The 12,734-nt window shown below is 39.4% G+C and overlaps 2 protein-coding genes across 4 annotated transcripts; one reads left to right on the forward strand and one right to left on the reverse strand.

The window, feature by feature from the left end:
* The first annotated feature begins 1,252 nt into the window (after positions 1–1,252).
* On the forward strand, positions 1,253–7,311 carry si:ch73-390b10.2 (Golgi pH regulator). 3 transcript variants are annotated; one of them, XM_046054669.1, is made up of 15 exons: positions 1,253–1,495; positions 2,443–2,502; positions 2,668–2,771; positions 2,855–2,961; positions 3,075–3,176; positions 3,325–3,445; positions 3,580–3,660; positions 3,739–3,848; positions 3,967–4,055; positions 4,477–4,569; positions 4,752–4,847; positions 5,210–5,299; positions 6,422–6,487; positions 6,585–6,822; positions 6,918–7,311. In XM_046054669.1, exons 1-14 carry the CDS (start codon positions 1,454–1,456, stop codon positions 6,789–6,791), a joined length of 1,368 nt encoding a protein of 455 aa, XP_045910625.1. In that variant the 5' UTR covers positions 1,253–1,453; the 3' UTR covers positions 6,792–6,822; positions 6,918–7,311. The 3 variants fall into 3 exon arrangements, with proteins under 3 accessions (XP_045910625.1, XP_045910624.1, XP_045910626.1); XM_046054668.1 differs by having other exon boundaries at positions 6,585–7,311; XM_046054670.1 differs by having other exon boundaries at positions 3,739–3,839; positions 6,585–7,311.
* Positions 7,312–7,819: 508 nt separating this feature from the next.
* Positions 7,820–11,869, reverse strand: pdzk1 (PDZ domain containing 1). The gene is made up of 7 exons (XM_046054671.1): positions 11,663–11,869; positions 10,792–11,005; positions 8,993–9,322; positions 8,687–8,883; positions 8,382–8,606; positions 7,982–8,305; positions 7,820–7,873 (listed from the first exon to the last, which is right to left on the reverse strand). The coding sequence occupies exons 1-7, from the start codon at positions 11,867–11,869 to the stop codon at positions 7,820–7,822; spliced, it is 1,551 nt and encodes a 516-aa protein (XP_045910627.1).
* Positions 11,870–12,734: the final 865 nt, after the last annotated feature.

The following is a 12,734-nucleotide window of genomic DNA, read 5'->3' on the forward strand; positions in this document are numbered from 1 at the left end:
TCTCTCCAGAACGAGCGAGAAACTGTTTCTACGCTTCCGAGTGTTTTCTACTCTGCGCACCACCAGCACAATGAACACCAGCCAGTGGCAGCTCCAGACTTTACGAGTTTACTGGATATGGTGGAGTTCTGTGTGCAGGCACAGCCACAACGCAGTTTTGGGCTCACAGCGCCCTCCAGTGTCAGTAAGTGTGTATTATTTTGTGGGACAGGTGGCGATTCCAGGGTAAATGTAAGATTCTTTTTTTACGCTTTTACCGTGGAGTAATTGTTCCATGAATGCAGCCTTCTCGGCCTACCCCTGCTACGTATCTTCCAAATGTTAATTATGTTTTCCTTGTTAATAAATGGTTTCAGGCTAAAGTTAGACTCATGTGTCTGCTCACTAGTAACTCAGTGTGTAGTGAAAGAAATAGCACAGTAGAAGTAGTTCAGAGGTTGCCTACTATACCCTGCAACTTTCATTTTCAATTTTATAGATATTTTAAAAAGATATCTGTCATAAACACGGACATAAATAATTATACAATAAATAAACAAAATGTTTAATATATAAAATGCATGCATTCAAACTGTAAATGTTACAGTTGTAGCATTTGAGTAAAATCAAAGAAGTACTTGCAACAGTGTATCTAAAAAGTACACGTTGTGATGTGCTTACTGGTTCTTAAATTCATGGTAAATTTTGGGACTAAATATAAAAAGATTTAATGCACAAAAACACCTCTTGGATGAGCCTAAGCATTCAAACTAAAACGAAATGATGAAAAACACAAAGCACAACAATAGCAACAACAACAACATTAACGACAACAACAACAACAATAATAATAATAATAATAATAAAAACTTTTCAAACTTTGGCAGGAAATACAGTGTTCATAGGACTCGCTCATATAAGTAGGATTAAAAAAAGTGTATTCTACGTTATTATTATTATTATTATTATTATTATTATTATTATTATTATTATTATTAGTAGTAGTAGTAGTAGTAGTAGTAGTAGTAGTAACGTTAGCAGCTTGATTTTTTGTCGCCCTCTGTATATAAACATAGTAATTACAATGACACCGCACAAATCCTCAGGTTTAATAAAAAAAAAAACAAGTTCCGTATTTACTATCAAATATGTAGGCCTGTTTATAAATGTATTTAAATCATTCCGAAATAATTTATGAATCTTGTGATTTACCTTTGAGTTTTTTGTGAACCGTCACAGTTTTGCGACGGAAGTATGTGTCGGACTCATTTTGGTGACGTACCCACATGGGCGACGGTTGACAGCTGAACAACAAATGCGCCTAAAATGGGCTTTTTACCAACATAACAAGCATTTTAAACAGTTAAAGCCTGATTGGTTTTTTTACATCAGCATGAACTGCAACTGTCCTTGACCTTATTAGACTTGTACGGTCAGTTTTTTGCGGACTTCAGGCTGTTTTACAGACATCATCATGTCGTTTCTGGTGGACTCAGTCATCATGTTCACCTCACAGGTAACGTAACGTTAAGCTAGCTGATGATGAAGCGGTGAACCCAACAAGTTGTAACGTGTCTTTCTGTCCCTGAACAAGAATACCCAGTATGTTGTAAGCCAACGTTGCATTAAATGTTATCTACGTATCTCTGTGAGCGTTATTTAACTTAGCGTCCTAAAGAAGTTTTAATGTCTTCTATCTTACTTTAAAGTGCTAAAGACGTCTTGAAAACAGTCAAAACGATAACTTACCACTCTTTCAAAACTGTTCACACTGTCAGCACAACAGCACTCTTTAAACTGTGAAAAACTTTATTGTCTGGACACAAAATGTATCAATTTGGCCACAACCAAATCCATGTTAAATTGTTTTCTTACTCAAACTCAACCACCAGCAACACCTTCACAGTTCATTTTCCACATGTTTTATTATATTATATTATTATTATTACATACAGTCGCAGTTTAAAGTATGTGAACCCTTTAGAATAACCTGGATTTCTACATAAATTAAATAATGTAATAAAATGTAATCTGATCTTCATTACAACAATAGACAAACACAGTCTTTGTAAACTTATACCACACAAACAATTATATGTTTTTATGTTTTTATTGAACACAACCTGTAAACATTCAAAGTGCAGGGTGGAAAAAGTGCAGTATGTGAACCCCTAGGCCAATGACTTCTCCAAATGCTAATTGAAGTCAGGATTCCAATCAATGAGACAAGATTGGAGGTGTTGTTTAGAGCTGCCCTATGAAAGACACACACTAATTGTAATTTTTGCAGAAATCCAGGAAATTCCAAAGGGTTCACATACTTATTCCTGCGACTGTATATGTTTGTATTGAATCTAAACAGGTTTATTGGAATAACTAAAGTTTTATTATTGTGAAAATATTGTTAAGCGTATTGTAGCATTTCTGATACATACCAAATGTTTCCCATTTAATCTAACACAGGTGCTGTTCTTTGGATTTGGCTGGTTGTTCTTTATGCGGCAGCTGTTTAAAGATTATGAGGTACAGTGTCACAAGTGTCACAAGCATTTATTTACAGCCATCATGATGAGTCCAATGAGAGAAACACACAAGTGCATTTTCACCTGGTCATTTCCGGTAGAGCTGTAGGTCTGCAACAATCACAACTAGTCGTCCAGTCTTGACTGTTTTTGTGTTTCTTAACAGGTGCGACAGTACGTTGTCCAGGTGGTTTTCTCTGTTACGTTTGCATTTTCATGTACCATGTTTGAGCTCATCATCTTTGAGATTCTGGGTGCCTTAAGTAGTAGGTATGTACATTTTATGTCGAGTGTAACAGTGTGTTATTGCTGCTTCTAGTAGAATTTTAACCCTCTTTCTGTCTTTTCCACAGTTCTAGGTATTTCCACTGGAAGCTGAATCTGTATGTCATACTGCTGGTTCTAATCTTTGTGGTGCCTTTCTATATTGGTTACTTTGTTGTCAGCAACATACGCCTGTGTAAGTATAGCTGGTTGACTATTAAAAATAAAAATAAAAATAAACATTCATGATGCTGTTGATGATTTTATTTCAACCATTATGTCATTGCTGTTTGCTTTGTGTCTTTGTAGTGCATAGACAGAGGCTTCTGTTCTCTTGTATGGTGTGGTTTACCTTCATGTATTTTTTCTGGAAGCTGGGAGACCCATTCCCCATCTTGAGTCCAAAACATGGTGAGTGTGCATCCTTCCTCTATCTGGGCACCTTAATGACTGTGGTTGCCTTTTTTTCTCATAATGTGAGAGTCCTTGATCTGCAAAAGTGTTTAAAGGTAAGTGAAGTAATGGCGTTTCTGTAGCCAGTCTGTTGTCTTTTATTTAGGCATCCTGTCCATTGAGCAGCTAATCAGTCGTGTTGGTGTGATCGGAGTCACACTCATGGCTCTGTTGTCTGGATTTGGTGCGGTCAACTGTCCCTACACGTACATGTCCTATTTCCTCAGGTAAGCTTGTATCACACAGCCTTTTAATCTGAGTCTGCTTATGCATCAGACATTACCATCCTGAATCACAATACTTGTTTGCATTACAAACTGCTGCCATTGCTTTGATGTCTCCTGCTTTGTTGTTTTCACAGAAACGTAACAGACAGTGACATCCTTGCTCTGGAGAGGCGGCTGCTCCAGACTATGGACATGATTGTCAGCAAGAAGAAACGGTGAGGGGGGGTATTTTATTTTTTATAAAATGAATAAAACAAATGATTGTTCCATTACAATTTGTTCTGTACGTGTAGGATCGCTATGACAAGGAGGCAGATGTACCAGCGTGGGGAAGACCAGAACAAACAGACAGGATTCTGGGGCATGATCAAGAGTGTAACCTCCACACAAACAGGCAGTGAAATTATCCTTTATACTTATGGAAAATGATTGCTATAAGATAATTAGCTGTTACCAGATAACTATGTACTAATTGTCTACAGTACTTGTAGTAGATGTCAGCCTTGACTTCTTCCCTCCAGACCTCTCTCAAATCCAGCAGGAGGTTGATGCCCTAGAGGAACTGAGTCGACAACTCTTTCTTGAGACTGTGGACCTGCAAGCCACCAAGGTAACACATGTGCATGCATACACACAAATGCATGCAAGAACACTTTGTTCCACTTAACTACGGACACAGACACATAGAAAATTGTAAACAAAAATATATAAAAATAATTAATTAATAAATAAATAATAATATTCAGATGGATGGAAGGATGTGTAGAAGTTCACCAAATCAACTTAAAAGGTGATAATGTCATTGTTCTGTTCACAACTAGTTTCCACTGGCCCTAAAGTGGCCAAATAAATCAGTTATCATAGGTTTAATTGTATGTATGCATCTCTAGTTGGACAGGTGACAGCATTGACAGCAATGGCTGCTATTGCAAAAACAGTTTTATCTATACACACCCATGTTGATTACCCCTGTTGCTCATGTATGATAAATGATTAGCTAAATCTTTAGCAACACCTTTCCTTATCTTTAGGAGCGAATTGAGTACTCAAAGACATTCCAGGGGAAATACTTCAACTTCCTCGGCTACTTCTTTTCCATCTATTGTGTTTGGAAAATCTTCATGGTGAGAACATGTTGTATTCTGGGATTGTGTCTTTCCTTCACACTCTCATATAGATACTGTGAGTGCTATGGGCCAGTTACATAATCACATTTTTTGTGTTTTTTTTATAGTTAGTTAGTTAGTTAACTATAGTTATAGTTAGTATAGGAAGTTAAAAAAAAGAACTCTTCTGTCTGTCATAGGCCACTATAAACATTGTGTTTGATCGAGTTGGAAAGACGGACCCAGTGACGAGGGGTATTGAAATTACAGTGAACTACTTGGGCATCCAGTTCGATGTAAGACACACACACACACACACACACACACACACACAAACACACACACACACACACACACACACACACACACACACACACACCTGCAGAAATGGTCACATGTCACACAGCATGACCTTATGTAAAGATAATTACAGACTCATTATGATCTCTCTGCCTGCTTTTTCTCTCAGTCCTTTCTTCATATAGACAGTTATTTGAGTTCTCAAAGCTCACACTCACAGATCATGGCATTAGATTTAAATTGAAATGAATACATGATGAATGCCGATTGAAAGTTGTCATCCTCTGTCCCTATCCTAATTTAAATTGTTCATTGCTTTGCTTTTTATATTATTTTGGTGTCTTTCTCCCCGTCTCAGGTAAAGTTTTGGTCCCAACACATCTCTTTCATCTTGGTGGGAATAATTATCGTTACATCCATTCGTGGCTTACTCATCACCCTCACTAAGGTAAAACTATCACATGATAAATGTCAAAATGGCTACAGAGCTTGAGGTTAAAGGTGCTTTACAATACTCATTTCATACTTGTATTAAGGGTTTCTACTAGAAAATACTGACATGCTTTAATGTTTAAAAAACACATTATTTTTCTCATACTGTCCATTTCTTTAGCACCTCTTTTCGCCCTCTTTCTGAACACTCAGTTTTAGTTCCTGTCTCTTTAAGGTCCCCCTCACTGAAGCACACTTGCTTCTGCTTGGCCAACTTCTCTGAGCACAGAAGAGGGGCGGGACCTAGCTGCACCGCTATGCAAGGCTAGCCATCACTCATTACTGTACAAAAACACAACTTTATTCACTGGTTTTAGTGAAACTGGATCAGTTTTGTTGTAGAAAAATTTGTCTTGTTTTCCCTTTGATGTCCTTCGGCTGCTCTGCCTCCACTTTTGTCGATTTACGGAGTTTGTATGTTACCTGTTACTTTAGCTGCTAACTAACTTACTGCTATCAGCAGCTGCTATTAGTTACTCAGTAAGCCGTGCAGCTAGCCGTCCTATTCTGATTCTGACCGGACTGGAAGCTAGATGCTCTGGGGTTGTGTTGGTGTTAAACCTCACATTAGTACAGAAGCTTTGGACCACTGGTTCAGAACCAGCTGATAATAACAGCTACTGTTATCAGCAGCTAGTGGTTACTGTAGCATTAGTAACAAGTAACGCTATCTGTCCATCAGGAAATTTCGTAAATCACAGAATTGAGGCAGAGCGGCCAGAGGGAAAACCAGAAAATATTTACCTTACCTTCATAACTGTAAAAACACTTTCTGTGAGACAACCTCCAGCTCTAGCTCTATGAGCTTGAATGACCAGTTCTCTGGAACTTGGGCTGATATATGTAAATTGTGGTGGCGTAAACATTAATGATCCCAGATGTTATGATGTACATCTAGTGCTTGTTGGCATTCACCCGCTTATCTGGGGTATTTTGCATGAACGAGATTTACATATGAAGAAAGAAACAATGATTGATGTTATGTCATTTCCATGTACTGAACTCTTTTTATTCAAGGTAAATACAGTTTTCCATTCTATGGTACCTTTAATTAATCTGTTTTGTTCTTCCCTTTTAGTTCTTCTATGCAATATCAAGTAACAAGTCCTCAAATGTCATCGTGCTCGTCCTCGCTCAAATCATGGTGAGTGTCTCGCTTTACAGTTGTCTTGTAACACAACGCACAGCCTACAAACAGCAGCTAAACCAAAACATTCTCTCTCTGTGTCTCACCCCACTAGGGGATGTATTTTGTATCATCCGTATTGCTGATGCGCATGAGCATGCCGCTGGAGTATCGCTCCATTGTGACGGAGGTTCTGGGAGAGCTGCAGTTCAACTTCTACCACCGTTGGTTTGACGTCATCTTCCTGGTCAGCGCCCTGTCCAGCATCCTCTTCCTTTATCTCGCCCACAAGCAGGCACCAGAGAAAAACATGACCCTCTGATTCCCTGCATATCTGACTCCTGACCCCTGAGGTGACTTTGAATATGGAATTTAGGGATTTGTTTGTTTTTTTTTCCCTTTTAAATATACAAGACATAATTATCTGGACTGCCTGTTCCTGAATCAGGAATGGCTGATGGTTGAGTGCAAGTGATGGGGGACTATTAGAGCACATGAGTAACAACTTTGAAGTGGATTCTCCTGAATTTAAGTATGTACAGAACAATCATTACTCTTAGGAATTTAATTTTACCTGCAAACTAAAACACTCTGTTCTCTGTGCTCTTCAATTGTCATTATTTTGGCCAAAATGATCTTTACTTTCTTTTGTCTGAACACACTGGAGCTGTACTGTCCAAGGCACATCTCTGCTGCACTCCCACTGAGGTGTAAATGGACTATATGAAGGAAAAATCAAGGTGTCATTCATGATCTCCATCCTGAAGCAGCTGTTATTTTAACAAAATATGTCATTTAATTTGGAAGAAAAACAAATACCCATAAAGTAAGCTTAATTCAGATATTATGTGTTCATTTATTTGTGTTCATGGAATTTTTCAATCGTTTACTTTTATTTAGAAATGGGAACAAAAAAACATTTTTGTAGAATATTAAATAAAGGCAACAGTGTTTTGCATAGAGAAAAAAAAGACCACAGTATTTACTTGCAATATTAATGTTAAATTCTGTAGGCTGTAGTTATTCTGGTAAAATTGGTAATCTCAGATTATTGCACAGACTCATCTACGAGTAGATCTACTGTTTGCATCGAAGGAAGACAAAAGTATTTAGAAACATGTTTTGTTCTGAGCCCTTTTATAAATGCAACTATTCTGCTGTGATTGAGATATTGACTGTGAATTTCAAAAGTCTTTACTGTCCTAGTTCTGTTTTGTTCCTTCAGCTTTTTGTCTCATGTAATATTAACTGTATGTGTGAAGCCCTTAAAGCTGATTCTTTAACAAAAAGGATGGATCAACATTAGATTGACAAAGGCCAAATCAGGAAATGGGTCCTTTCGGCTGCTTCTTAGAGTCTCTCATCAACACTGCTTTGAGATGCAGATGATGATGCAGATGAAGTCTAGAAGAGAAGGGGAATAAAATCACAATTATTTTAGACGTAGAACATTTTCAAGGACATCCCTATAGCGAAAATGTTACCTGTGAACATTGAAGAAGTGTCACTCACCCTCTCTCTTGCTGGTTCAGTGGGGGTTTCAGTTCTGGCCCCCTCCTCATGTCTCTCCTCCCTGCTGGCCTTGGGAGTGTCAACCGCGTGGACCTGAATATAAGATGTTTCTCCGAGGAGCAGGCGTGTGATGGTCACTCCTTTAGTTTTGAGTTGGTCATAGACGCTCTTTTTAGCCACCAGCATCTCCAGAGAGCTGCCACTGCTGCGGATTAATGCCACCACCTCCTCGTGGCTGCTCTGCTCCACATTTACCCCGTTCACCTCCACCACGATGTCTTCATCCTCCAGACCCACCCTGTCAGCCGCTCCACCCTTCACCACCTGAAACAAATTGTTGTCTTACCACTTTGCTTTCAAATGGTAATGATTGCATGGTGGGCACTCCTTTAATCCTTACCTCCTTGATGTAATGTCCAGACTCACCCTGGATGCCGTTTAGGTGAAAGCCATAGCCAGCTGAGGTCGTCTCCATCTTACACAGTTTAGGCTTGAACCCCTCCTCCCTCTTCTGAACAGCCGTGGATGGTCGGACAGGAGCAGGTAAATTGAGGGCCTCTGTGTAACTGGGCGGTGAGTTGGAATCATTCATCTCATCCCAGAAAAGCATCGGAGAAACTTTCCCCTGTGAGGGACACAACAAGGATGTTATATAGTTTATCAGCAGTTTACATTAAAGTTGAAGTCAGTGGCACCATGACTCACTTGCTTATACATTTTGTCCGTGTCCTTGTCCACCACGAGGAGACAGCATTTGTTGCCACTCTCTCTGATCCTGTCCACCACTTCCTCATGGCTGCAACAGTCCACCTCGTTGCCATCCACAGCCACTAGTCTGTCCATTTCCTTCAGACCTTCTTTTTCTGCTGGACTGCCCCAGTCTATGTCTTTAATGAAGTGGCCTGCGTGGAGTTAATGAGCATACTGTCAAAAGACAGCCTCCTCTCTGCAGTTTAATGTTTGTTAAAATACAAGTTATCTGTAATATTAACATATTTATTATGGCCTTGCCTGTTCGAATGGGATCCTCCCTAAGCAGGAAGCCATAGCCATCAGGTCCTTTGGTCATGTCGACAACGCGTGGCTTGTGTGGGAGATACTTGGTGGTGGCTAACCATGCTCCTATCTTGTGCTTGTTCTTGTAGTACTTCTCCGTTTCCTCGTCAGCCAACAGGAACATCATGCGGCTGCCAGCCAGCTTGATCTTGTCCACTACTTGGTCGTGTGTGGAGCTTTCAACGCTCTCCCCGTTGACCTCCAACAGGCGGTCGTTGATTTTGACCCCCGCCCTGTCCGCCATGCCTCCCGGGATCACCTCTGTCATGAAAAAACCCTCTTTATCTAGAGAGGATGTTATAGAAGAAATATTCAAACATAAGAGATATTACAGCTGATAAAAATAACTTCTTAAGGCATTTACTAATTATAGATTAGTTACAAGCAATTAATAAGAACAAATTTTGGTCGCTGGGTTATGCAAATCCCATTGGCTGGTTTTCATCTTCCAATATGGCACTTATTTTGCCTTTCATTTTGCTCCAACAGACTGTCTGACCTCTGACCTTCTGGAAAAGAGGTGCAGAGCAACTGAACTAAAATACCTTTATTAAAGGCAACATCCATTGATTTTACACTTCCTGTTTATGGACATTGTTAGAAGTTCAATTCTGAATTGGTGTACTCTTTTAACCAATTATTAACATTTACCTCTGCAAATTTGATTGATTATTGTTGGGGTTTATCACTTTCTAATTAGCCATGTCTGGAGTACATCACTGCAGCAAGGTTAGAAGTTAAACCACTGGAGGTCAGCAGAACTATTCATGTTGAGTTCAAAATCTAAATGCAGTAAGACAAACAAAGTGTCATTCTGGAGGAGGATATAAATGAGAGATTCACATTCTGGCAACCCCAAAAGTTGTTAATTATTTATTACTTGTTACTGATCTGTAAAATTCGAAAATGTTTTTTAACCATTGCTATTAATATTTCCCGACCTGAAAATCTGACCCACATGAATCATGCAGATCTGTAATAAAAAAAAGAGGAGCTGGCCGAGTGAAATGGAAAGGATTTGAGGACATCTATTGGCTGACATGAGTTTTCTTCCTTTCCAAGTATCAACAAGGATGTTCATTTGCGTTCAGCTGCCAATTCCACACCTGTGCAGTGTGTACCGCAGTCGCTCTCTTGCATCAGTAGAGATGTTGTGATGGGGCAGTGGATTAGACACTTGTCTTTGATTCCCACTGCAACACATCCACCAAATAAGTTATTGTCATGTTTTACCATCCATGTTATAATATAGCTGCCGCCAGTTTTATCGGGGTGTGGGGGGGATATTTTCCTGTTTTTTTGCAGGATGTTATGTATGGTCACATTCGTTGACTTCCTTCCTCACTGACAAACAAATTTGTTGGTCGCCACAGGCGACCAAATGAAACACACCGCTACTGTGAAAAAAATGACGGATTTCTCTGGGGCTGAACATTGCTGGAAACATTTGAGATAAGTACACAACTCAACAAAATATGTAACAGGTCTACAAGTCAGTTTTTAGATATTTTAATGCAGAAATGCAACATTTTATACCTTTAACAAAGCCATTAGTTACATTATATAAACTCTTTTTAAAGGATTATTAGAACGTGACAGTTCCCAGCTTCAAATTGTCTTTTTTTAATCATCCAGTTCCACCCACATAGATATTAAACAGTAACTTTCTGTGGTAATCTGTGGTTTTCAGAGGTTTTCTTTTTTTAATCAGTTGTCCTAAATTGCGATCCTTTAACTCTGCATCCTCACCTCACCTTTGTCTGAGCGAAGAGAAAACCCAAAGCCTGTGCTGGACTTAACCAGGTAGCAGAGTTTGGGTTTTGGAGCCTGTATGGCCACACCATTGGCAACTGGTGTGCTCTGAGGGTCGGACAGGTTCACTCCCTGTGCTTTGGCTTGCTTGTACGAAGCTTCATCCAGGATGTGGAATGTGACTGATGCTCCACCGTTTCTCACCATGTCCACCACCTGTCCCGAGGGAACACATACATAACAGAAGGGTTTAAGGGAAGATGCCCGTCACATGCCATCAGTCATTGGAGCCCAGAACCTGACAAAATGTAGAAAAAGGGTATCATACAAGTCAAAAAATAAAAAGCTGAAGATGCCCCATGCACAGCAGTGCTTCTCTCCTGGGTGCCATCTGGTGCAGAGCGAAACACAATTGGTCTAACCAAAAAGTAAATATTCTTGACACACATTTAATCATTTATCTATTCTATATTCTCCCCGTGCAACATTTCCATTTTTTCTCACCACTCTTGCATTAGAGCTAACAGTTTAGCAATGGTAAGCTAATGCTAATATCAGGACCACAATGGGAATAAGTCTTCCAACACATTTTGTAGTTGTAGATTTAATGTCAAATATACTAAACTAAAAATGTTTAAGTAGTGTTAGTTTGCTAACTTTGTTGCCTGCTAAATGTCCATCTAATTATCATAAAAGCAGTATGGAATTTGAAATGGGGTAAGGAATTGATGCATGGAGAAAATATGGATAAGATAAAGGATTAAATGTGTCAGATAACCGTTTACTGCATTTGGTCTTTTCCCGGCTCCAAATACATCTGAAAGTTATTATTGATTTAAATAATGCACTGCAGTTATTTCACATCCTGCTTACCTCTGAATGGGACAGTCCATCAACAAATGTTCCACTAACCCGCAGGATGCGGTCTCCATCTTTCATGCCGGCCAGTTCAGCTGGACCTCCCATTTCCAGGCAGCGGATCAGGTGACCCTCCTCACCCTGCTCCACCCTCAAGTAGAAACCAAATGTATGACCCGGCCTCTTGGTTAGAGAAATCACCCTTGGCTTGTACCCGGCCATATCCATGGAGCCTGGAACATGGAGGAGAGGGTTAATAATCTATACACACCATCACTTATATCTTGTAATGTCCTTTATGCGATGTGATTTTTTTAGTAACACATCTTGCTGTCTTGTCATTACATTTAACTCCAAATTACTCAGTTCTATCATTTCAATGATAGAGAAAGTACATATATGATGATGACAGTTTTAGGTTCCTGGGAATCAACATCACAGAGACAGTAGTTACATAGACTAAAAAACACGGGAAAATAAGGTCCAGGTTGAAAAATAGTGAAACTATCCTGTAAGAAGGCGAAATTCCTGTGCCAAGTTCTTATTTACAGAGGACCAATAGAAATCATAATGACTGGAAACATCACAAACTCGCATAGGGTGAATAAAACTGCTTAGAAGATCATTGGTACCCATCAACCAAGCTTCAGTGAGACAGAACCAACCCCAGCCACAGACTGTTCACCCTGCTGCAGTCTGGAAAGACATACAGAAGTATCTGCTGTCGCACCACCAGACTCCAGAGCAGCTTTGTCCCCCAGGCTGTGAGACTCTTAAATGCATCCTCAGCACTTCGTTATGTAAAATTGTTTCCTTTCTATAACTTAACTCATTATTTATCTAATGTATAATTGTACAGTTTATCACGTTTGCTTTTTATGTGTTGCATACAGAGAACTACAACTTCATCTTGCTACACAACCCTGTGTTGTAAAATGATTAATAAATCTACCTTGTACAGACATCTTGCAGTTATGGATTTGACTTCAAATTCTGTTTTCTGTCTGCCTCTACTGTCAGAATTTAAACATAATTTAATAGCAGATAACCCTGGAGCTAGAGCCATAGAAGTGCTAATAGCATCAGA

The sequence above is a fragment of the Micropterus dolomieu genome, linkage group LG07 (assembly GCF_021292245.1).
Source record: "Micropterus dolomieu isolate WLL.071019.BEF.003 ecotype Adirondacks linkage group LG07, ASM2129224v1, whole genome shotgun sequence".
Classification (NCBI taxonomy): domain Eukaryota; kingdom Metazoa; phylum Chordata; class Actinopteri; order Centrarchiformes; family Centrarchidae; genus Micropterus; species Micropterus dolomieu.

Coding starts and splice junctions, on each gene's coding strand:
- si:ch73-390b10.2 (XM_046054668.1), top strand. CDS start 1,454: ATGTCGTTTCTGGTGGACTCAGTCATCATGTTCACCTCACAG. Junction 2,962..3,074: donor TGTCAGCAACATACGCCTGT/GTAAGTATAGCT, acceptor GTGTCTTTGTAG/TGCATAGACAGAGGCTTCTG. Junction 4,056..4,476: donor TGGACCTGCAAGCCACCAAG/GTAACACATGTG, acceptor CCTTATCTTTAG/GAGCGAATTGAGTACTCAAA.
- pdzk1 (XM_046054671.1), bottom strand. CDS start 11,869: ATGGCCGGGTACAAGCCAAGGGTGATTTCTCTAACCAAGAGGCCGGGT. Junction 8,306..8,381: donor CTGGACATTACATCAAGGAG/GTAAGGATTAAA, acceptor AATTTGTTTCAG/GTGGTGAAGGGTGGAGCGGC. Junction 7,874..7,981: donor CTGAACCAGCAAGAGAGAGG/GTGAGTGACACT, acceptor CTTCTCTTCTAG/ACTTCATCTGCATCATCATC.